Consider the following 25,791-nt stretch of genomic DNA (forward strand, 5'->3'; position numbering starts at 1 on the left):
CACACTCAAAATATAAATTTGAATATTTGTTGACTTGAATCTTACTCCACTCTGATCTGCAGCAGACCACCAAATATTTGTTTTAAAGCAACTTACAGATCTAGGAAAGAAATTACTGGAAACACTGATTTACATACAGAGTTTATTTTTCATTTTGTGAGACTTATGCATACAAACTACACAAAGGAGAAGATACAGCAGTCTATAAAGAATAAGGTAAAGAAAGTATTATTTCCTATAATTAAGAGCTGGCTTCTGTATATATTGTATTTTAACATGTGTATATTTTTTCTGTACTTGGATCTTATCTCCATTTTCAGTGGCATCCATGTTCTCAGAAGGAAGACTCTGGAAATGATTGAATTATGGTTGCATCATTGTTTCTTATTTTCAGATTCGATGACCTTGATGAGAAAATCATGACGTCAGATCAGTTACTATCCAGCTGGTCCCATAGTTCTCCCTTCCTCACACTATCTTGTCCATATGAGCCACCTCTCTTTCCTCATTCTTGCCTGCCTTCTCTAATGGACTTTTCCCCCTATGATTCAGCTTTCCTCCGTTGCTCGAGACCATGACATGTGCTATTCATGCCTACCAATCATGAACAGCGTAGAAGAGTAGGAGGTACCATGATATAGTGGGAGAACAGAGCTGGAGCACCTAAAGTAAGATGTGTAGAAAGTCTCTCTGGGTAAAATGGGAAGAGACCACTAAAGGCACACCTAGTACATCTGCTGTGGGACAAAGTCTGGAAACTTTGTGAGGATCCTTAGAACAATTGTGATCTGATAACATTTCTATGAGAATGGAGCAGTCAGCCCTTGGATGTTTTCAAGGTGAAGTTTCTATTAGTTTATTTTAGTGTACTGAACATCCTACAGGGATGTATATGTTAGTTTGACTAAGAAAGTGGATTCTAGTGCCTTTGTGGCCTGATTTTGTTCTGGGTATCCTTTCAAACTTAGGTGTGCTGTGAGTTCTGCTGATGTTTCTCTGTGAGGGACATTATTTTCATGTTGTAGGTAAAAATCCTGAGTTTCTTTGAATATATAGTTAATGTGGAAAACCAATGAGCCAGAATTTGAAAGAAATTAACCTAAGTTTCTCCTAAATAATATGTCTTTCTAAATAAATATAACTGCTTTATTATTTATCTTGGGGGATTACAGTTTGGGAGTTTTTCCGAATTTCTTCTCTTTACTATGGTCAAAAAAATAAACTTATTTATAAATGGTAAGAAAAAAATTACCCACATTAATGGGACAAAACTGAATTTTCCTGCCACCCATTGAATTTTCTACATAAAGCCAGCAACCATGTTTTGGTAGAGTATTAAATAAAAGTATTGTTAGGAATACTGTTGCCCTAGAGTACATACCTCCATATTACTGTACCTCACAGCTCTCAGAAACCAATCACCCACATCTGAGGTCAATTCGAAGCCGACAAGTCTAACTATGTCACCAATCTTGCAGTTGACACTGGTCAGGTGTCCAGATACCACCATTTTCATTTCACCTGTGTTATCCTGAATTACATAGCGTATACAATTATTTCCGTTACCTTTCTGCAAAAGAAAATAACATTCATTTGTGAGAAATGTGTCAAAATTTAACACATCAATAAGAAATAATGTGGGTTAACAGAAGGTTGTCTATGTCAAAGCAAATATGTATATTAGTATTAAAATTGTAGGTACAAAGGACATTGAGGTGTCTCAGTAGGTAAGGCTGCTTATTGTCAAGCCTGAGAACCTGAGTTCAATCCCAGGATTCGTGATTTAGAAAACAACTCATTCTCAGAATTGTTCTCTGATCTCCACAGGAGCACTGTGGCATGAGTGCTTCTCCTCAAACCCAGCAGTGGAAATAAAAAATAAATAAATAGATAAATAAAACTTCTTTCTTAAATATTTGGCAAAATTTATCAGTAAAACTTCCTGTACCTGCCATCTTCTTTAAGATAGTTAGTAATTGTTGATTCAGTTCTTTAATAAGATTATTTAGTAAATCTGTTTCTCTTTCTGTGAATTTTAGTAGTTTCTGTTTTTCAAGGAGTTGGCCCATTTTATCTATGTTATCAAATATGTGGCCAATGATTTGTTTAGTGTTCTTTAAAAAAGAAAAGAAAAAAGTAAGTACACATTTTAAACAATAGAATGACAAGAACCAAACAGCCTAAGATATTTGTGTTGGCAAATTCTTCCTTTGAAATATTCTCTAGAAAAATTGAGTGGCTTCCTAAGTACTGGTGCTAATTTATCAGAAGAGCCAAGATCTTAATTAGCTAAAAGAGGGGAACAAAAACAAAAGTATATAAGTAAGCAACAACAGCAACAAAACAGAACTGGAAACCTTTGCAGGGTTTCTATGAACATTCAGGAGACTTGAGAAGACTGAGAAGAAAAGCTGTAGTTCATTGTGAGTCTAAGAATGACTATGGCAGTTCTCATTGAAATGGATCATATTTAATTAATTGTGCATTCATTCACTCTACTCTATGTCTCTCAAAGGTTAAAACCACATCTTCTAGTTCTGCTCTTTTGTTTGTATTCAATTTACTTTACTTATTAGTTGTATAGACTCATGTATGTTCATAGTCATTTAAATAGACTGTAGTCATTTAATCAGTACAGATAAAATTGATTAAAAATCCACTGCTGAACACATGTATAAAAGAACACAAAAGGTTATTATAAACACGTGGTGAGGTCAGCTAAGCATGCTATTTTGTGGGGGTATTGAGACTTAAAGACACTCACTGAGTTCAGAATTACTCAAAGCTCTGGCTTTCATCATCTTCAGAAGACATGGGAGTCAGAATCCCAGTTTTTTGGACAGGGCTGCCTTCTAGGGCAGAATTGTCTACTTGGTTTCTTACTCTCAGTGTCTCAACCTGTACCCAGGCTAGCAGTTAGACTCTTCATTTACAATTGAGTTTCCAGTAATATGGGTAAGGAAGCTATCAAAGAAATAAAATCTAAAAGGGAAGTGTGCTATAAACTGAACAGCATCCGGGACTAGGATTACTATAGATGGATTGTCATAGCATGGAAAATGCAAAAGGCTATTGATGAATCGCTTTCTAAAGAATTGTCATGATGTTGCCTTGAGAAAAAAACATATTAAAAGAGATGGTATCACATACCAGAGTTGGAAACTCTGCTTATCTCTCTCTTATACAGAAGGCCTATGTTTCCTGTGTTTAACTGCCTGACAATGTTGCAGTTGCCAAGTTAAGATTTAACATGAGTTTTCAGAAGAAATTTTTCAAAATTTTGGCTTACCCTACATATTTTAAAATCTCCATACACAAGCACTTCTCTTGTTTGCAAGTGAAGATCATGAATTTTAGGATTTGCTTTGGTGTTTTTCTTCAATGTGTCTGAGATACTCATTTTTGAGTTATCAGTTGCTGCAGACACACTGGAGGCTTTGTGTATCATCAGAGTTCCATTGCTGCAGAAATAATCTGTGAGAACAATGGGATTCTTTTTGGCGAACATCTCTTGAAGTGTTACATCGAACACCATCACTCTGAAGAATTCGGTCTCAGTAGCCGCTGTGGCATGGAACATCATTTTCTCTTCTGTCTGATCATAAATAAATGATTTTGTTGTGCTCAACACCTTCACTCTTTTGGGACCTTTGTGGTAACCATCTTCCTCAGAAGCTTCTTTTGGTTCCATCTTCATTATTGGGCTCTATATAGAGTATACATAGGACAATCAACTACAGTTAAGACAGATGATAAAAAAAAAAAACAAAAAACAAAAAAAAAACCCTTTCATCCGATAGAATGGTGAAAATCTAAACAATGGCTGGTTATCTAGGTAATGAAGAAATAGAGATTTAGGCAGTAATTCCAGCTTGTTTGATACTAGTTTTACAGGGTAGAAAAGTAGAAAGGGGGATTGTATTGGTGGGTTGTTGTTTTGTTTTTTTGGTTTTTTTTTTTTTCCCAGTATTTGGGAATGAACCCAAGGCAGCATTCTGTAATCAGAAACTCTTCCTGTGAGCTACTTCATGAACCCATTGCAGCATTTTAAAGATTGGAATTTAAAAACCTTATCAAAAATATCGGCATTGCTTTACAAAAGGACATGGGAAGCACCCCAAGGACTTTGCCAATCTGAATGGTTTGGATTAGAAGCTCTTCACATGCAGAGTAATGGGTATGAAGGAGAACCTTGGAGCTGGAAAAGAGGCACGAAGGGACAGCTGATTGATGAGCTGTCTCTACAGTGCCCTTCACTTTCCCTCTATCTCTTTCTTCTTTCCTTTTCTTCCTCCCTCCCTCTCTCTCTCTCTCTCTCTCCTTTCTTTCTCTCTTTTTTTTTGAACCAGGGTCTCATTATTTGTTTTGCAACTTGCAATGTAGACTAGACTTTTCTAGAACCTGCAGAGGTCCATCTATCTTTGCCTCCTTAGTGAAAGGATTATAGTATGTGCCTCCACAGCTGACTTTCTTGTACTATTTCTGAATTTCAGGAGAGCAATTTTATGTTATTTTATTTTTAAATTTTTATTATTAAGAAATTTTCTATTCATTTTATATATCAACCACAGATCACTCCCTCCTTCCTCTTCCTACCCCCCAGCATTTCCCCCGAACCCATCCCCCATTCCCATCTCCTCCAAGGCAAGGTCTTCCATGGGGAGTCAGCAGAGCCTGGTACATTCAGTTGAGGCAGGTCCAAGCCCCTCCCTGCTGCACCAAGGCTGTGCAAGGTGTCATGCCTTAGGCACTGGGCTCCAAAAAGCCAGCTCATGCACCAGGGACAGATCCTGATTCTCCCGGTCTGTGGACACCCCCAAACAGTTCAAGCTAAACAACTGTTTCGAATGTCCAGAGGGCCTAGTCCAGTGCCGTGGGGGATCCACAGATATTGGTCCACAGTTCATGGATTTCCACTAGTTTGGCTGATTGTCTCTGTAGGTTTTCCCATCATGATCTCAGTGTCCTTTGCTTATAGAATCCCTCCTCTCTCTCACTGATTGGACTCCTGGAGCTCAGCCTGGCACCTAGCTGTGAATCTCTGTATCTGCTTCCATCAGTCACTGGATGAAGGCTCTATGATGACAGTAGGGTATTCACTAATCTGGTAACCAGAGTAGACCAGTTCAGGCACCCTCTCAACTACTGCTAGTAGTCTAAGGTGGAGTCATCCTTGTGGATTTCTGGGAACTTCCCTAGCACCCTGTTTCTCCCTATTCCCATAATGTCATTTATCACAGTATCTCTTTCCTTGCTCTTCCACTCTGTCTATTTTAAATAGGGGAAGCCTCACAGAGCTGAAAAAGAAATTACAACAGCAATCACAAAAAACCAAGGTACCAGTCAGTATTGGGGGGGTACCTGTGAACCTGTATCTTGCTGGGCTATCATGCACAAAACCCAGTTCAGTATCTATTTAGGTTAAAAATTTTATAGGGATCATAACTCAGCTTAAATAAATAAAATTTCTTCATGTACAAGAAACATTTCTACATTGAGAAATACTTATTTCTATTGTCTTCAACATACTTTTTATAAATTTATAAGAAGCATGAAACTTTAAATATTCTAAATTTTATCTTAAAAATAAAGGTAAGTTGCCATGGAATCATTTCAATATAACTGTGATATTTACTACTGCTAGTTGCTTTTTGTGTCTATGATCAATTAGGGTACCAGTCTTCTAAATTCAAAGCCTCTTAGAAAATTGCTTTACAAAGCTGGTGTAACTCAAAGCAAAATAATTATTAAATCAAATTGTGTTTTTTCCAGACTTATGCATGTTTCTAATTACATTTAACATTATTATCTATGAGAACAAATAGTTAGATGTGCCAAAGGACATCATGCTCCAAATTATATGTGACTGCTCAGAAATGTCACATATAACACAATGCAATAGAAAGAGTAGACTTATGTAAATTGCAGTCAATGTCTCAAAATATGCACCCAGTGAATGAATGAACACATTAAATAAATTAGTGCGAGGTTTAAAAAGTTCTTTAAAGGTTATGACCGTTGTAATTATGTTACAAAGATATCATAAAGGAAACAGTAAATCATAAAATTTGATGAGGAATGGCTGGGAGAGTTTGGTGAATTCCCATAAAGGATCTGAGGTTGACTCACAGCAAGGCCAGGAGCAGTAGTAGGTTGACTCTCAGCAAGGCTTGAGGAATGACTGGGAGGGGTCTGATGTTGAGCCTCAGCAAGATCTATCCTGATAGGTGAAGTTATGCTAAGTTGGAATTTCGTCTGGGACTGTGTGTCACTTTGTGTAGAAACAGATTTTTTGCTTGAGTTCTTCTGTTTACAAAAGGGGAAAAAAAAGATTGTTCAACTTTATACCTGAGTAGTTATTTTCTAGATCACAGAGAATACAGGAACATTTTCACTTTCGTTCTTTTCATGGGAGATCTTTGCTCTCAAATTTTTCCTGAAATGACAGCACCCCCACAGAATCCTTTACCATCTGTCTTCCAGCTACCCTAACAAAGGTTATGAACCCCAGTCAGGAAATGTGTTTCCATACATTGCTCTCATCATTCTCCACTCTGAAGTTTTCTTTGTGCCCTCCCACCCATTCTTGCGGGATTCCTCTTATCTCTAGAAGATTTGTCCCCGATCTGCTTTCTTATCACATGGATTCCCCCACCATTACCATTTCTCCCCTCTCTTAAGACTTACTCCTTCCTGCTCATGTTCTCTTTTCTAGCTTTATGGCCTATGTGCATGCGAGCGTGCACACACACACACACACACACACACACACACACACACACACACACACACTGCTCTGTAACCAGGATAGGTTCAGAGGACACATGCCCATCTGGGGATGGGGCATAGGTTCTAGGTGTATTGAACACTGACTTCAGATGACTTCATCAAGTACAGCTCTTAATTGTCTTTGGTTTTTTATTTAATGTTTTCTTTGACTAGATAAGCTATCCACTTTTTTCTTTCTTGTCTTCAAGATCTGAAATCCTCTCTTCCACATCTTTTAATCTGTTGGTGAGACTTATATCTGAGATTTTGTTTGACTTCCTGAGTTTCTTTTATTCCCATTTTTATTTAAGTTAGGGTTTTCTTAGTGATTTTGCATCTTTGTTAAATTCTACTTTCAGGTCTTAAATTGTTTTCATTATTTCATTCAACTGTTTCTATTTTCACAGTCTTTATAAAGGATAATTTTCATATCTTCAAACATATTTAAAATTGCTATTTTAAAGTCTTTGCCTCATACGTCATCTAAATGGCTTTTCTCAGGGCCTGTTAGAATGGGATTGCTGTGTTTAGGAAGAGTCATATTCTCCTGGTTGTTCATATTTGTGTATTTGTGATGGAATCTAGATATCTGGAGTTACAACATTTGAAGAGTTTGTGGACTAGCTCTCTAATTCTATGAAGGTAGTATGCAATCTGCCAAAAGAGAAAAGTAATTAATACTCCTTCCCAGCTATAAAGCCTATGGACAACAGCAATGACTGGCACAGAAAGATATCCCCAATGGGACAAGGTGGCACTTTTAGTTTGGAGGTAACCAACAATTGCCAATTGGACTTATGGCCCTCTCAAAAGGAAGGAAATCACACCTAGTACTGAAAACCTAGCAAGCTCCTGGCTGATGAGGTCACGGTCCCTAGATGAAGGGAAACAATCACTATTTTTTCCTAGACCAGTATAATTGCCAACTGCATTCCATTCTAAATACCCATCCTTACACCTACAGGCAAACATAGCTTTCATCCTTCTTCAAAGAAGCTACTTTTGTAGCAGATGAGAGTATTACTTATATCCATAACTGATAAAAATCAAGAGGCCAACACTATGGAGTGTTCATCCCTAATTGATGCATCTCTAAAACAAACTGTGCACCCAGGCTCAGGGAACACAGTAGAAGAATGTAAGAGTCAGATGATTACATTTGTTTACCGCAAGATAATGTCTTCTATATATTGCACAGCTACATATCATAAAAATTTAATAACATGACTGCCGAAATAAGACATTCTTAATGGCAATATCAGTTCACATGCCAATCTTGCTGGAGGAAACCTCACATACCTTACCCCCAGATGAAGAGCTACAGGCATTAAATGCTATTAACAAAGACAGAATGAACCTGGACAGTGATGGGGCACACCTTTAATTCCATACTTGGGAGGCAGAGGTAAGCAAATCTTTGTGAGTTTGAGGCCAATCTGCTCTAGACAGCGAGTTTCAGAACAATCAGGATTGTTACACAGGGAAACCCTGTCTCAAAAACAAAATAAATGAAGCAAACAAAAAAAAAAGAAAAGTAGAATCAGTTTTCTCTAGTGTTGAGACAAGCCCTCTAACAGGTTATCAGATCCAAGTCAGCCCTAGTCATAACACATATAAACAACACACATATGCATTCATATACATAAGTATATACTATTATATATAAAAAACATTAATAATTAAAGAAGTCATAAATTTGAGAGGGAGTGTGGAAAACACAGAACAGTTAGGGGACAGAAATAATGGATAAAATTGTCAAAAACTATAAAAAATATTTTATTAAATTTTTAATGAATTAATTAAAATATTTATTTACCAAAAAATTTAAAACCCTGATCACAGAGAGAAGAAAAAGAAAATACTGCAACATAGTTGAAGGAAAAATGAAAGAGGACATAAAGATGAGTAATTTTTTTGTTTTAAAATGTAAGATAGATACAGTATAAAGTGAAGTGAGACCAACTGAATCAAGAAAAATGTCTACCGTCAGCTTGTTCATGAATGATCCAGCCAGTCAAGTGATAACTGTCAAATATTATTTAAGATATGTACCAGAATATTGTAACAAAGCATTCCTCAGTGATGAAAGAATTAAAAAGAAGTTACGTTGTATACTACCCAAAGTAAATAATTATATGTGTGTGTGTTTCTGTTTGTGTGTTTGTATGTGTGTGTAGCTTTAAATAACTTAAGATTAAAAACTACTCTCAAATAACACAAAGTAATATGTTTTCCCTTCTTAGAGAGAGATAGCAGCTTTAATAATGAATTTATCCAATAATAATGCTGCATCATATTTTCTTATACCTTTTATTCCTCAAGACTCTATAGTTAGCATCATGGAATAAGTTTTGCTCCATATGCACATGCATTTATGTACAAACAGCATACATTCTGTGTGTGTGAGAGTACACATATCTGTGAATTTAAAAAAAGAGAGCAACCCCACCCTAATTTTATGGTAGATTTAGCAGTATTTTGCACTTACTACATGAGCAATGTGAAAGCATCCAAAAATATTTAGAAATTTTGTCAACTGGTAAACTTAGCAAGATTGGTCTAATATGAGTATAATTCTCAAATCAACATTTAAAATATTAAGTTCAAGTATAGTGAAGTCCTACACCATGGTTTACTAAGTCTTTAAAATACTTTAAAAATAGTTAACAGAAATGAATTTCTATTTAAATCTTCCATTTGTCTCCTACATTTTAACACTAGAAAAAAAATGAACAAAAGCAAGCAGAGAAACCAAAATAATAAATTTTCTCAAGATGAAGGAAAATCTAATAGTATGAGAAACACAGCTTTTTCAACTGGTGTAGAAGAGAGTAAAGGATGATGGCAAATGTGGGCTAGATAAGAAATGTGTTTGTGAATCTGAGAAATTTTCTACTGCATATGTTCATCGGCTCTCACATGTAGCATGAATCTTAAAAGTTCTTATTAATAAAATCAAACCTGAGACAGGTATTGGGGTGAACGCTGGAAGATCAGAGAGACAGAACAAGCCACAGCTGCCTCACCTCAACAGTTCCTCAGCTGACCCTGTTTCCTCAGACTGGAAGCCTCCGAGTCCTCATCCAGAATGAATCTCAGCTGAACTGCTGCTCAAATACCTAAATGCTTAACCAGCCAAATGCTGCTAGTATCTGGTCTTCACGCCTTATATATCTTTCTGCCTTCTGCCATCACTCCCTGGGATTAAAGGCTCACTTCTTGGGATTAAAGGTGTATGTCACCATGCCTGGCTGTTTCCAATGTGGCCTTGAACTCACAGAGATCCAGAGGGATTTCTACCTCTGGAACGCTAGGATTAAAGGTGTGAGTGCCACCATTTTCTAGCCTTTGTATCTAGTGGCTGTTCTGTCTCTGACCCCAGATAAGTTTATTAGGGTGCACAATATTTTGGGGAACACAATACCACCACACTCACGGGGTTAAACATGGTAATAATACTAGACAATGCCATTTAAAATCCACCATGCTTGTTCACTTAATGTCATTCCCTGGATGTTTGTTCATGTCACTTTTTTTTTCTTTCAGCCAGTCACTCACCACAACCACCAGGTGTCCTATACACTCTTCAGACAGAATAATCAGGCTTCTTTCTACTTTTCTACATGTTTAGACTTATACAAATTTTATTTTACAATCTGCAAGAGTCAAACTGAATTTTCCTTTGCTCAGGTATCAATGATAAACTAATTGAAAATGCCCACCATCTTCTTGAGTGAAGACTTTACTGCTCCCTCTACCCTAAATGGAAAAACCAACACTGAACCTTGAGTTCTTGTGGGTTTCATAGAGGCCCCTGCTCTCTACAGAACAGGGAAAGGACTCACCATGCTGGAAATTTCTTCAGAGATGTCCAGCTCCTAGATCCTCAGCAAGGCAGAAACAGGGCTTGTCTGTTTTGAGGAGAAAGATGAGTAAATCTCCCAGAAACTAGATTGAAGGATGGTGTTAATGTCAGATGCCCAGAAGATTAAGAATTGATAAAAAATAATAGGAAAAATGAGCCTGGTTAAATACTCCTCTCTGTATGAGCTGTTCTGGGTGTCTCTGAGTGATCTCCCTGAGTTAGCAGTGACTAATCAGTGAAGACTATCCATTCACAGATTTTGACTTGTTAATTAGGAAATTCCTGTAGTCACAGGGAAATTCAGCTACACTGGTAGTTGTCCTGAGGAATCTTAACAAGTACAAGTTCAGACATGGACATTTTCCTATCTAGAAGACTTATAAGTAGATTACTAAGAGTCTACATTCAATTAAAGTTTCACAACATCTCATTGTAGAAAGAACACCCATCCACACCTCCCTTTCCTGTTAAGGGTCCTAAGGGATGGTACAAACAGAACCAGTACTCGAATGTATTTACTGAAAAGAGGATAATCGTCATTGGAATCGCTTTTCTTCGAAGTATTTTCTGATGTATTTATTCACTGATTCATTGTTGCAAGCTGTGGATTTTCAGAGAAGGATGTCACTACAATATGCAAACCAAATTAAATAAACATACAACAGTCAGGCAGTGGCTGTCTTCTGGACTACAGAAGTAAAAATATTACCTTAGCATTTCTTCATTATTTGTGGACAGAATTTTTTCATTATTTGTGGACAGGTAGATAGGTCATAGACCAGAGGGGGGATCTGACTGTTAATACTCTGCCCAAGTGACATAATATTTAAGTGACTACTGATGACTTATCATTATTATGGTAATTAACACAAAGATCCACAACTGGTCAAGGTATAGAGACTAAGAGACTGTGCAGTGCTCAGCCCTAAATGGAACATTGATAGAGGAAACCCTCTTCCCAGGTGTCAGAGATCATTGCAGAAGAGTAGGCTGGTGTGGGCGATCTCTGCAAACACCATGGCCAGCTGAGTGTTGACCAAGAGAGGCAAGAAGCAGATTTGGTTCAACAAAACTCAGTGGCCTGTGTTGTTTCAACTTAGTCTGATATCAAGTAGTTTATTTCAGGCATTTTAAGCACACCACAATTTGGAAAAAAAATTTTTTCTCGTGATAATTAATTTAATGCCATATGTACAACAAAGCTTCAGACATGATTATATTGAACCTCTGGTAAAGTACAAGTGACATATTCCTTAACTATAAATACTGTAGATTAACTAAGGAAGCAGGCTCAAGATAAACAATGCTCATCATAAGGGTTTCAGGGAAGGTTGTGCTATAGATTGACTGAGATAATTGTTGGAGTCTGGATGAGCCTATGTCATCTGACCATATAGACAGTGCAGAGGTCACCGGGCTAGTAACCACATCTATTCCTAGCCTTCTGGGCAGAAAACAGTTTATACATCTCTTCCTTGACAGAGACAATAACGTGTCTTTAACATCCCTGATTTCCCTAGTGCTTGTCTGTGAGCACAAGTACTTCCATGCTTCCTACAGGCTCAAAGAGTGTATGAGTGAAAGTGGATAGATGAGTATACGAAAGAGAGTTTTACAGATATAACAGGGAAGTTGCACAAATGAACATTCAGTGGTTGTGAGAGCATTCACCAGACCTGTGTAACATAATTCAGAGAAAAGCTCAGTATGAAGAAAAGAGATTGACACAAAATATTACCCCTTGCTGAGAGAGAGTTATTTTGATTAGGGTGTGACTACTGGTACATTGAATATGCTCCAGAGTATGACAATAACCAAGAGTATATAGACACACTAATTAGACAGAAATTACTCCTTAAAGTAGGCTGGGTATGGGATAGGTATGGATCTCAGAGGAACTCAGGAAGTAGGAAGATGTAAAATTGATGAAAATTTAAAACTCTATTGCTAGATATGTGGTAATTCATTGTACCTGATAATGTTGGAAAATAATTTTTGAAAACTGCATGTTTGAAAGGTAAGGGAGTGTCAGTTTTTCATATGTTTATTTCTATATCTTGAAATGTTGAAAATTATACTATTTTGTCTATTATTTTGGGTTCTTTGTAAAGACAAATAATTTTTTGTTTAATTTTGCATTTAAAATGCAGATGACCTGCTGATGAAATACAGTAAAGAATCCAGAAAACTGCTTTTGGACAACAGCAAATAAGTGGAGAAAGGAGAGTTTATTCAATTCTAGCATGTTTATCAAGAAAAATTGTTTTAATGGGACAAATTCCATATTCATATTAAAGTAAATCCCATTTCATATCTAAAAATAAGAAAAAACAGATAATAGACTAAAGGAAAAACACTAAACTACAAACTTTCTAGAGAGAGCAAAGGATATAATCTTATGGTTTTGAGCTTGAAAAATCTTCTCAGAAAAAAAAAATGTGAATTACATTGAAAGTCTTCAAAGGAGACTGGAAAAAGCTGTACAAGTTTGCATTCCACCAGCAATGGATGACTATTCCCCTTACTCCACATCCTTACCAGCATGGGCTGTCACTTGTTCTAGTGATCTTGCCATTCAGAGGGGTGTAGCAGGAATTGCTAAATGGTCTTATTAATCAAAAAATTCGAAATCAGATATTGGGGTGAAAACTGGAAGATCAGAGGATTAGAATAAGCCACAGCCACAAGTTCATACTGCTAGGAAATCCTCAGCTCAAGAGAGAGCTACTTCCTGTATACTCATGCCTGTATACATTTGTGTGCCCTGCCATCTTTCTTCCTCATTCCACCCAGCTACATCACTTTCCTCTTTCCACCTAACTCGATTACTTCCTGTCTGGATGAACAGACCTCCAGACCTCTATGGTTAACTAGTGCTGGGATTAAAATTGTGTGCCACCACATCTGGCTCTGTTCCCAGTGTGGCCTTGAACTCACAGAGATTCAGATGAAACTCTGCCTCCCGAATGCTAGGATTAAAGGCCTGTGCTATACCACTGCCTGACCTCTAAGTTTAATACAATGGCTGGCTTTTTCCTTTGATCCCCAGGCAAGCTTTATTTGTTAGAACACAAATAAAATATCACCACAGAGGGGTTTAAGATGAAATTTCAAAATAGATTTGATTTGCAATTCCCTGATAGCTAACGATGTTGAACACTTCTTTAAGTGTTTCTCAGCCTTTTGATTTTTCTCTTTTGAGAATTATCTGTTTAGATATCTCTTTGTAGACCAGGATGGCCTCGAACCCACAGAGATCTTCCTGGCTTTGGCTCTTGAGTGCTAGGATTAAAGGCCCATCCCAACATGCCAGTTTGTACCTCATTTTTATTTGAGTTGTTTGTTTTATTGATTATCTAGTTTTTTGAGTACCTTAATATTTTGGATATTATGCTTCTATCATATGTGCAACTGGTAAAAATCTTTTCCCATTCTGTACACTACTTCTTGTCTCAAGGATGGAATCCTTTGCCATGTAGAAGCTTTCCAGTTTCATAAGGTCCCATTTATTAATTGTTGATCTTAGGGCCTGTACTAACACTGTTCTATTCAGAAGGACTTTCTTACTTGGACTTTATACATTTAGGAATTAAGATCAACAATTGACTAATGGGACCTCATAAAGCTTCAAGTTTGTGTACAAAAAAGAAAAATCAGTAGAGAGAAGGCACAGCCCACAGAGTGGGAGAGAATCTTGATAGGTCCTAAACTCAGGAACTCAACAATGATGAGATTCTGTGTACTCCATCCTATGTGTTCCACAGAGCACAAATATACCATTGTCAAACAGTTCACCCATGAGTTAAATAAATTAAATACAGCATTTTATAATGATGTTCTTTTAAAAAGAAATTTTTATTACTTTTACACTAGAGAAATTAAATTCATGTTATTTTCATAGAAAAAGAGAACAATAAGAAATTTTGAAAATGAAAATGCATAATCACAAATCAGAAAATAAAACTTTTAATGCTTGGATGTACTACTAAAGCCGTTGTTTATTCCCAAATGCTTGGTGTCTCTACTTTAAAAGCTCCACTGTTAAAAGTAGTGAATTGACCTTGTGGGTCGCCATCTTTTTCTTCATCTTTTGGCCTTGAATGCACAATGGGTGTTCTTTTTTTTCCCAACTCTGGTGACCTTGAAAGAGACAGTGAGAAGTACTATAAGACTCTAGCAATTAGAAATTTCATCCAATGACTGAAGGAAGCAGGTGCAGAAATCCACGGCCAGGCCCCAGGTGGAGCTCCAGGAGTCCAATGGGCAAGAAAGAGGAGGGATTATGTGAGGGAGAATTGTTGAGACCAAGATTGGAAAAAGCACAGGGACAAATAGCCAAACTAGTAGAAACACATGAACTAAGAACCAATAGCTGAGGAGCCCCCAACTGGATCAGGCCCTCTGGATAAGTGAGACAGTTGATTAGCTTGAACTGTTTGGGAGCCTTCCAGGCAGTGGGACCAGGACCTGTCCTCAGTGCATGAGCTGGCTGTTTGGAACCTGGGACTTATGCAGGGATACTTTGCTCAGCCTGGGAGGAGAGGACTGGACCTTCCTGGACTGAATCTACCAGGTTGAGCTGAATCCCCAGGGGAGTCTTTGCCCTGGAGCAGATGTTAAAGGGGGGTGGGTAGGAGGGAAGGGGGGCAGGGGAATCCGTGGCTGATATGTAAAATTAAATTAAATTATAAAATAAAAAAAAGAAATCCAAACTGCTGGGGAAAAAAAAAGAAAAAAAAGACTCTAGCAATTGAGTGAAAACACTGTTTATATTTCTCCAGTCACCCACCTTTGCCTATTGCCCTCAAGGGCCTTATATGACCTTCTGCCCTCTCAAAGACTGTTGATCTTCTCTGCTTCATCTTCTTCATTGTATTGCCTTATTTTGAGCTACCCCTTTCTAACTATGTGTTCTGTGAAGAAATGGCTTTTCACACTCAACATGAATTTATTTTGGGGCAGAGAATTATAGCAAAAAAGAAAAAGTAAAAACTACAAAATTACATGAAATTCTGATTTTCCTCAGTACTACTGCTCTGGGTTATCAGATATAGTTGAAACTCATGGATTCTTTAAATGGAACAACTAATGCGTATATCCCTGTTTGAAAATGTAGCAGCAATTACATTTTGACTGTTGTATCTGGAGCATACCTTCTGTTTAAACCATCTCTAAGGTTTTAATAGGGTTATTACAAGAGAGTCCCATGATCCTTTCCTCTTTAAATTTTCTATATCTGTGTGTCATCTATCTTTCATTTTATCTTGACTTCTCCATTTGTTTGTCTTAATTTTTTAGTACTTTTTACCACTGGCTGTCCATTCACTGTCCTGTGATCCATAACTGCCATCACTGATCTGCATACTCATCTTGTCTAAGAATCTGCATTCAGTGCCAGGTAGCATAGGTAGAATTCAGTTCCACCACTTACTATCTTTGTCAGTGACTATTTCTGATCATCTACAAAATGGAAATTATTATTATCTCTCTTTTGCTGTTTAAAGTCCCAGCTCATAGTAAGTATTTGGCAGGTGTTCTCTATTAGTATAAATGTGAATTTACTAAAGGGGGTTCAACATCAACATCAATCTGAACATCCGTCCACCCCTTAGGTGGTGTTCTTTGTTCTCAGTGTTAGTAGCAGCACCATTTATCTTGTTTCTTAACGATAATCACTGAATCACATTTGGAAGTGCTTTGAACCCATTTTCTCTCTTACCACCATTACCAAGCTGACTGTAAAACACTGAAGGTCTTTCTTCTTAAACATTACTCATCTCCACTACTCAAAGCCCCATTTATCTTTTTCCCTGCTTAGTACTATTATGAAATAGCTTCTGTTTTGTCTTGATAAAACAGCTGCCTAGTTTTTAAAATCATGCTCCATAGCCTTTGCATGTTTTAGTGGCACAAGTCTATGGTGATATTCAAACTGCCAAAGATTTCATAAGCAACTTACAAAGCTCCTCAATATTTAATGCAAATACTTAATATGAAAGTGTATAATAGCACATAGTTGTGTCTAACTAATATTTCTGCCTCCAAGTCAAGTTTCTGTGCAACACAAATTTTCAAGACAAAATACTTTTTACTACTGTGTCAAAGTGATCAAGCATTCATCCTCATAAACCTTTCCGTATTTACCTTATCTACCATGAATGGTCCTTATTTCTGACAATGCTACATTTATCTGACCATTTAAACAGCCATTTGGTCTCCTGTTCTCAGAGTTGTCTCATCTTGCATATGTAGTAGAATTAATACTGTTGATCCCCACTTTGGTGCGGTGTGTTTTTATGTCATTTCTATTTCTTAGATCTCTCTCTCTCTCTCTCTCTCTCTCTCTCTCTCTCTCTCTCTCTCTCTCTCGTCTTCACCCAGGTAAGAAAATAGTACCAATTCATTTCTTATGATGTGCTAAACACTGTGATAACTCATAAATATATAGGCATTTCTTCCTTAAAATCCAGATTAAGAGTTCAACTTTCTCCAGAATTAGCCAACTCTTAATGGTTGAGGCTGGCATTCAAATCATATCTGACTTATTAACAACCCTTGCTCTTGATAAATATTAAATGTATATCCATGTCATTCTAACTTCTTCATCCATCTTGCTATTTAGCATATATACAATATTCTTTGGATTATTTCTTCAATATCCATCTTTGTTTTTATTTATTTTTTTATTTTGATTATTTTTATTTTTTTTTTGTTTTTTTTCGAGACAGGGTTTCTCTGTGTAGCTTTGCGCCTTTCCTGGATCTTGCTCTGTAGACCAGACTGGCCTCGAACTCACAAAGATCTGCCTGCCTCTGCTTCCCGAGTGCTGGGATTAAAGGCGTGTGCCACCACTGCCCGGCCTTCAATATCCATCTTTAAAAATCTTCCCTATAGTAATGAGTCTAAGGGCATCATCTCCATTCTCTCCTCCAGAGATAGAATTATCTCTGCAATACACTGAAAAGTTCAAGTTCAGAATCCTAAAGAAAGCATCAATTTCCACTTTGACAACTCCATTCCCAGTCTACTTCCTACCTTAATGAAACTGTGATCACCACACACCAACTTCAGTTGCTTGTCAATTGTTTTCAGTTGGAAGCAGAAGAGTCGAAATTTATCTCCTTCCTTACAGATGATGTTGTACCATTTTCCATGCCCTACAACTTCTATGCTATTTGCATAATCATCCTGTATTTCATAGATTGTGGTCTTTGGGTTCACTTTTTTCTGCAAAAGTAAAATTAACATTCATTTTCATTTCAATTCATACTGTATTGAGTTTCTCTCAAGCTATTGCTCTTTAACTTTTCAGTTGTGTTCATAAGCATAGTCTCTAAGGAGTGTACTATAAAGTATGGGTTTAAACTAAAGGGTCTTTTTAGAAGAGGATGGACTAAACACACTTAAAGTTGACAAGTTTGTAAAACATTTGTTGAGTTTCCCAAGGTTGTCTGTTTAAAGTACTGAATCCCAATACTCTGATTTGGGCCATTGATGCATAAATGAGATGTCTGTGTATATTTTCTTCTGTAAATGAGAAAACTAAGTTCACTTGCCTCCCAAATATCACTTGATACAATAGTTCTCAATTGCTATGGTCTTCAGAAATAGTTAATTAAGATACAAGAGTCAACATTGAATGATTAAATCTACTATCTATAAAGATAGAAGATTCATTTTATTTAATAGAAGGATGCCAGCCAATCATGTATGACTCCACTACCTGTCACAATCAATAATCACCCTGATTCAGTCAATCTGTTAAAACAAAAGTGTATAGAAAGAAAAGAATGAATATTGTATAGTTGAAGTGGAGCTTAAAATAACTGAGACTGTTGGCATGGCAATGAACTATGTCCTTCACCATTCCTGCTCACTGTGGCTGAGGGTAGGTATTTTGTAACTAGTAAAATAAAGACCCTTGGTAATTCATTTTCAGGGAACTCTTTAAGAGATATCTTAGGAAGTAGGTTGTTAATAGGTCACCCACTCTTATTCCTTAGTATATGGAGTGATTTCATCTGTTATCCCCAGCCATGGTAAAGACATCTGTTACAATATTGTTATTATAGTGACTGAAAAGTTATCGTATTTGAGTTCAGGTGTTGGTGGAGAAAAAGACAAAAACAAATTTTCAGGCATTACCTTCTGTAATGTAAACAACCCATAAACCACGGCTCCAGGGCCATACTTGTGAAAATCAGAAAACTTGGGAGGTTTATTTGCTTCTCTGATAAGACTGTTGGAGACTTCAATCTTCTGGTCAGGACCAGCTTCAAACACAGAGGAAGCCTCATTTATCTCTAGGATTCCTTTGAACTTGAGGTAATTGGAGATTATTATGACATTCTCCTTTTTGAACTTCTCTTTCAGGTTGATGTTGAAAACTTTCACATGGAAATACTCATTCACAGTGGCCACTGTGGCATGAAACATTTTTTTTACTTCGTGTTCTGATGACTCATATTCAAATGGGTCTATTGCATTGAGCACCATCACTGTCATGGCATCCTTTTGGAGAACAGCACCTCTGGTAATGCTCTGAGTTTGGGTCTGTGTTTTTTTTGGTTGAACAAGCACAAGGATATAAATATATAAATATATAAGTTTATCATTAAATACAAATTAAACTTTGCATAAGATAAATCACAATCTCTCCATTTAGTCTCTCCATACAGTTTTTATGTATTTGTAGAAGTGTGGATAAACAAAAGAATAATTCTTTCATTGGCCAAAAGGCTAATTAATGAAAGCAATGGGCTTCAGCCACAGAAATCTGAACACTCACTGAAATTCAGAGGAATATTTCTAACATGAAGCAAGATGTTCAGCATGAACACAGTACAAGATTTGAGAGCAATTTTATGAAGTACTTAAGTGAAATTATAATTAATTCTAATATATCCTTTAGTCTTATGGCTGAAGATTATAAAATGGGAAAGTTAAATATTGTTGAAAATACAGAATGGTAAATATAAATCATAAAGATGACATAGGACTTTAGTTACCACAGAACTATCTGGGGTTATTCTGAAAGTACACATTGCAGTATATCTCCTAAGGAGAAACCAGTCTTCTATAATTAAATGATCAAAACCAACATGAGCTGGCCCACAGCCACCTCTTTTTAATAGGCTAACGTAGTGGTACTTTGGTTGGACCTATGTCCTTAAACATGGATAGTTTTCCTCAAGAGCAAGGATTTGTAAATCCAGAGAAATATTATCAGGCATCTAATCTGTTTACTGCATAGTGTTCTGAGTTCAGTGGGTTTTAACAGAGTATTTCACTGAAGAAAAAATTGCCTTACTATAAAACAGAGTATGCAAAACAATGAAAATCTATGAACTTCACAGAAAAATAGGAGATAGTGTTATTGCTTCACAAGCCCAAGGGAATGAAAATAATCCAAGCTATCATGTCATGAACAATCATTACCTATGACTGATTAGATTTCACTTGGATCTGGTTTTTTTCACCAGTGTAACCAATTTTCATTCATAACATGAAAATGAAAAAGGAATATAATTAGTGGTAGTGATGGGTATATAAGTAAACAAGTAGCAATGACTAGATTTAAATTATCAATAAAATTATAGGATGTGAATAAAATAAATTAGTGGGATTTAGAAGGCCACCAAATGATTCTTAATGCACAAATTTCAAGGATAATCACTGAAAGTGATACTGAGCTTGTAGTAGTAGATAAGCAATCTAAAGTGAATTATTTAAAAAAGGAACAGAAACACTGATGTAACCATTGAATATTATATGAATTTTAACTTAGAGACTTGGAAAGATAGCCCTGATATTTTAAATTTGAGAAGCAATAAATAATAAATAAATAAATAAATAAATAAATAAAAAATAACTATTTTGAGATGTTACACTAGAAAAATTTTCCACATAATTACAAAAGTATCTGAGAAGTACAAAGAAAACCCTTTAAATTATCTGAATGGTAAGATTTGAGGTGAATAAAATTTCTTCTCTTATTACTTAGCTGTCTGATTATATTTCTTCAAGTGAGAAAAAGAAAGGGGGAGAGGTAAAGAAGGAGGGATAGAGAGAGGAAAGGGAGAGTCCAGAGAATGGATGCTGATAATGTTGTAGTCTTCCCTCTGTGACAAATCATTTGTTTCCTTCAATGAGAACTCAGAAAAACTAAGAGGCATCAATCATCCTATTTTTCATGTGTTATTACATTAATATTGATACTTGATACTGAAGGAATATTTGACAAGACCAAATGAAAGTAATCCTAACCTGAAAAACTTAAACATGGCATAATGGATTGTAGCTCACTTCTTTTCACTCCCAGTTTCTGGTGAATGTCATATTTTTCTATATTTCCAAAAATTCTTTAATTTCCTTCATTACATTTTTCTTCTCTCCAAGAATTGGTATTTTTCTATCATTTTTATTTAATTTTTTATACAATATGTATTGATTATGATTCTTCTCCCCCAACTCTCCCAGTCCTTCTCCTCTCCCATTTACCTTCATGTTCTTCCTCTCACTCTCAAAAAATAAAATAAAAACATAAAAAGTAAAATCAGAAAAAAAAAGTTCCCAAGTAAAACAAAATACCTCCCCCACAAAAAATCTCATGGAGCTCTTTTTATATTGGCCGACTACTCCTAGCCATAGGGCCTGCTCTAGAATGTGGTTGATAGTCTCCACATTGGAGAAGCCCTTTGTTAGCATCAACTGAAAATAGCTTCTTGGTTAGGGGTAGGACTTTATGTCCACTTCCTCCTCTCAGTTTTGGGACCCCAGGTGGTGAACCTGTGCTTTTTAAATGTGTGCTGCCAGTCTCTGTGTTCAAATGTGCATCCGTCCTGTTTGAAAGACACTGTTTCCTTAGAGTCATGTACCATCTCGGGCTCTTACAATCTTTCATCCTCTCCTTCCACATAAATCCCTGAGCCGTGAGAAGAGGGAGTTGATGAAGAAAACTCATTAAGGAATGGATACTGTAAGTCTCTCACTGTCTGCATGTCGGCCAGTTTTGGGTCTCTGTGTTAATTCCCAACTATAACAAGAAGAAGCTTCTGTGATGAGAGGTGAATGAGGCACTGCTCTATAGATATAACAGTATGTTATATGTTATTGCTATGTTCCTTTAGCAGAATAATAGTAGTAGGTTTCTCCCAGGCCCATGACCTCCCTAGTCTCAGGCTCTTAGCTGCTTTAGCAGTGACTGATATGGATTCCAACTTATGGATACAGCACTCGTTGCTGATAACACTTGTATATTCTGGACTCATCACCTCTCCCTTCCTGCCTGGGATCAATATAAGCCAGTAAACTCCTCATTGTCAAAGGAAATGCCAAGTTCATTAAGTGTCTTCATAGCAACGAAAGGTTATGGTGCAGCAAATTCTATATTTGTATCACCTATCTTTATTGTTTCTGCCTCTATTTGTGATCTACTTCTAACATATCCAGCCTCTGTGTTTGTCTAATTAATTAAATCTCAGTGGCAAGTGTGTGACATGGTCAGAACGTCAAGATCTGATTCTGATGTTTTGAATTGAAGAAATGAAAGCGAGACAGAAAATCTGTACCTTAGCCAAAGAAGTGTTGGATGGAGCCAAAGATGAGGTCTGCAGCTCTGGGGACTGGCATCTGGCTGTGGCTTCCTCAGAACAGGAAGGTTGATCTGGCCCCTCAGACTGCTTGGTCTTTTTCACGCCAGTTTTTTCTCTATTAATACTTTTTCTTTTCTGAAAGTATATCCATTGGCCTGTTAATGAGTCTCAGTATCAAGCGAACAGAATGCGTCTTCATTATTAGGTAGCAGATTTATTATGCCTGAATATGTTGGGAACTTAAGGAAATAACACTCACCTTCGGCTCAGGTCCAAAAAATGATCATAAATAGTCATAAACTGTGTGTGCATAAGTTGTTTCATTAAACAAAGAAGTAGGAAAGAGCTATATACACAGTTTTTCTAATACTACCTCTATGGTAGGACATAATTGAATTTGAATTTTCAAACTTGGTGTGTAAACATGGACTCCATTGTTCTACCTGATTTTCAAGGACACAACTCTCAAGTAGGAATGTACACTTATTAATACTGCATGATCACTTATCATGAGTTTCAATAAAACTTGAAGACAAACTAATAAAGCAATGAGTCCTTGATGGACAGAGTAGGGAAGAGCCACGGCTGACCCCTCTGTGGACTGCCAGCCGGCTGCTGTTCCTTCAAGCTCACCTGAGCTGTGGAAGTCTCCCCTCCATCAGATGCTACGGTGTTGCTGGTAGTCGATGTGGGTGTATCAGAGCCTGCTTCTTGCTTTCTTTTTCTCAGTGGGGATTTTCCTTTTACTAGAATGGGTATAATTTTTATCACAACAAATGCATGAAGAAAGAGCCCAATAAACCAAAACAGAGGACTTGGAACCATCTAGTTTTCCTGCCATTTTCTCTCCATTGCATTCATATCTTGTTTATTCTATTAGTTTACTGTGGGGGCACACCACTAAAGGCACAGCCTTAGAGACACAGTCTCCACTACTTGATGTTTTCCTTACTTGTCCCCTCTAAAATGAGAAAATCCTTCCTGTCCCTGAACCCATGTACATCAGCCAAGCTTTTCTTATTCCCATTTTCCTATCATTCTCTTAAAAATAAAAATTTTCATTATACTTACTGATTGGTTGTGTTTTGTCAATAATATACTCAAATCATAGAAATCATTGAAAGGAAATCTGATACAAACTTGTGGAAAAAGATAGGGAATTTTTGGATTTTAATTTTCTGAAATCTTTTTACTTAACTGAATAATTTTATGAAAGGCAGGAATGATTTGTGCCTTCTTTTTTTTTTTTTTTTTGGTTTTTCGAGACAGGGTTTCTCTGTGTAGCTTTGCGCCTTTCCTGGAACTCGCTTTGGAGACCAGGCTGGCCTCGAACTCACAGAGATCCGCCTGGCTCTGCCTCCCGAGTGCTGGGATTAAAGGCGTGCGCCACCACCGCCCGGCTGATTTGTGCCTTCTTAATGGCATACTTAATTACACTACTGCCTTATCTTTGTCAATAGAGGAGATAATTATGTTACTACTTTTAATGGAATAGGTAAGGCAATGGCTAATGGATTTACTTAAAATTTGAACCATAATTTTTTATAATTCTAACGTCTATGTTGTACCTGAAACTTCAATCTTCGGCTAACTTTTATTTTCACTGTAGTCTACACACCAAATAGACTCCTTCAGTTACAAGCATCCTCCACTGGAAAGGGAACATCTTTAGTAGTGAACCCAAAACACCAATATGGCTATGGCCACTGAGGTATAAATTGGGCATATGAAAAATATGTGGGGACTTCAGGTTTATGAAGGGAGCAGAGACAGTAATATCTCTGTCAGGGACAGGGGTTCTTTGTTCCACGTTACCTTTTGATTTCTCTTCTTTAAGGGTTTCAGCAAGTCTTTTAAGAGTGTGTACCTCTTCACAAAACTCAATCAGTTTGCCCAATCCAGCATCAGTTGGGAATTCATATTCCATCATGTCAGCAATCTTAATCCTGTTATATTTCCCTCTAATATTTTTCTCCAGTCTTAAATCACTGGCCATTACTGACTTAAATAAGTCAAAATAATGATCACTGATGTGCTCTAATCCTTTCAGCAAAACAATTCGCTTGTATTCATGTGCCATCTTTCAAGTTGTTAGTGAGCCTGTAAGAGAAAATTGGCATACACTGCTGTACATGTGTTCAGAAAATTCCTAAGAAAGACATGCCTATGAGAATGAATGCACTACGTGGAAATACTACATACAGGTGTGTTCACAACAAAGAGCAGCACAACAGCCATTATGTCACATGGAATATTGGGTAAGAATTGCTGTATTAGGAAAAACTTCAAACCAATCTTCCCTATTGATTATAGTTTAGTTGGGTCAAGGGTAGTTATGATGAAAAGATGTCTGGAGATATGCCTCTGTGGCAAAACTTAGGAGTATTGGCTTATGGCTTCTGTTCTCTTCCCTTTAGGTACCTGAACCTTTCCCTTGTTGTCTGCTGTCAGATCCTGACTCCTCAGACATACTATGACTATATTGGTTACTTTTCTAGTAACTGTGACAAGAATACCCAACAGAAACAACACATGGGAAGAGTGTTTATTTTGCTTTACGGTCTCACAGTGAGGAAATCTTGGTGCCTGGGACCCAGTCTGCAACCATACAGCCTGTTAAATTTCTACAAATCAGGTTGACTAAAAGTCTTTAAGCTAGAATCCATGTGTCTATAACCTTCTAGCCCTGGGCCTATGTTCCTACATTTTCCCGCTAGGCTTTATGCCCTAAAGGCTGCACAGCCTTCCAAAATAGTACAGGCAGATGGTGCCCAAGAGTGGAAGTACATGTGCCATGAAGAGTATCTCACATTCAAACCATAATAATGACTAATGTGACAAGTGAGTGGAATGTACTGCAGTCTCTCACACTATACATGAGTAACTTTGGCTACAAAATTACAGCTCTGTGTTGGGTACTCTTCCATAATACCTATAAGTAATATGATACTTTCCCTGGTGTAGGTCACAAATTTTCTAGTTCTCAGTGCCCATATTACTATCCCTTTATAGAACTTCTCCCACCTCTCTCCTGAAGAATCAAAATGTTTATTGACTGGGAGCTTTTCAACAATTATTCCATCTTCTTCCTTCAGCACTCCACATCTTTAAACTAGTAAGTTTATAGAGCCATGGATTCATGGCCAGTCTAAGATACATAATAAGCCCCAGAAGCAGGGGCATCTTTACAGTATGGAAGAAAATATTTGTAAAGGATACATTTAACAATGAATTGATATTGTAAATACACAAAACTCAAAAGAAAAACTAAAAAGACAAAGGTGACTACTCAAAACCCTACAAATAATGCAATTCAAAAATGGACTAAAGAACTAAACAATCAAAAGGGAGGTATCTTTAGCAACAAGGTCTTAGTGTGCAGTTATGGCGGGTAACTGAGGGCAAGGGCAATGACAATAGCCTGCACTATTTTAGAAACTTCTGGGGCTTCCTTGGCCAATATCTTGTGGGGAGGTAATCCACACCTTATATCTTGGTGTTCATTTAATAATTCATGACTTCCGGGAGTGCCATTTCCTACCCACACAGAGCAATTCTTTTCAA

General features: G+C 37.0%; 1 protein-coding gene across 1 annotated transcript; it reads right to left on the reverse strand.

Annotated features, from left to right (window-relative positions):
- Window positions 1-374: 374 nt before the first annotated feature.
- LOC128109331 (interferon-activable protein 204-like) lies at window positions 375-24,422 on the reverse strand. Its single transcript, XM_052736525.1, has 9 exons — window positions 24,043-24,422; window positions 22,861-22,973; window positions 22,200-22,362; window positions 18,779-19,197; window positions 17,662-17,860; window positions 6,662-6,675; window positions 3,290-3,691; window positions 1,382-1,570; window positions 375-404 (listed from the first exon to the last, which is right to left on the reverse strand). Exons 1-9 carry the CDS (start codon window positions 24,305-24,307, stop codon window positions 375-377), a joined length of 1,794 nt encoding a protein of 597 aa, XP_052592485.1. The 5' UTR covers window positions 24,308-24,422.
- Window positions 24,423-25,791: the final 1,369 nt, after the last annotated feature.

This window comes from Peromyscus californicus, unplaced genomic scaffold (genome assembly GCF_007827085.1).
Source record: "Peromyscus californicus insignis strain IS unplaced genomic scaffold, ASM782708v3 Scaffold_14__1_contigs__length_90479793_seg_2, whole genome shotgun sequence".
Lineage (NCBI taxonomy): Eukaryota > Metazoa > Chordata > Mammalia > Rodentia > Cricetidae > Peromyscus > Peromyscus californicus.

Coding starts and splice junctions, on each gene's coding strand:
- LOC128109331 (XM_052736525.1), bottom strand. CDS start 24,307: ATGGCACATGAATACAAGCGAATTGTTTTGCTGAAAGGATTAGAGCAC. Junction 22,363..22,860: donor GGGAGACTTCCACAGCTCAG/GTGAGCTTGAAG, acceptor ATATACTTTCAG/AAAAGAAAAAGTATTAATAG. Junction 405..1,381: donor TGAGGTACAGTAATATGGAG/GTATGTACTCTA, acceptor TTTCTCATCAAG/GTCATCGAATCTGAAAATAA.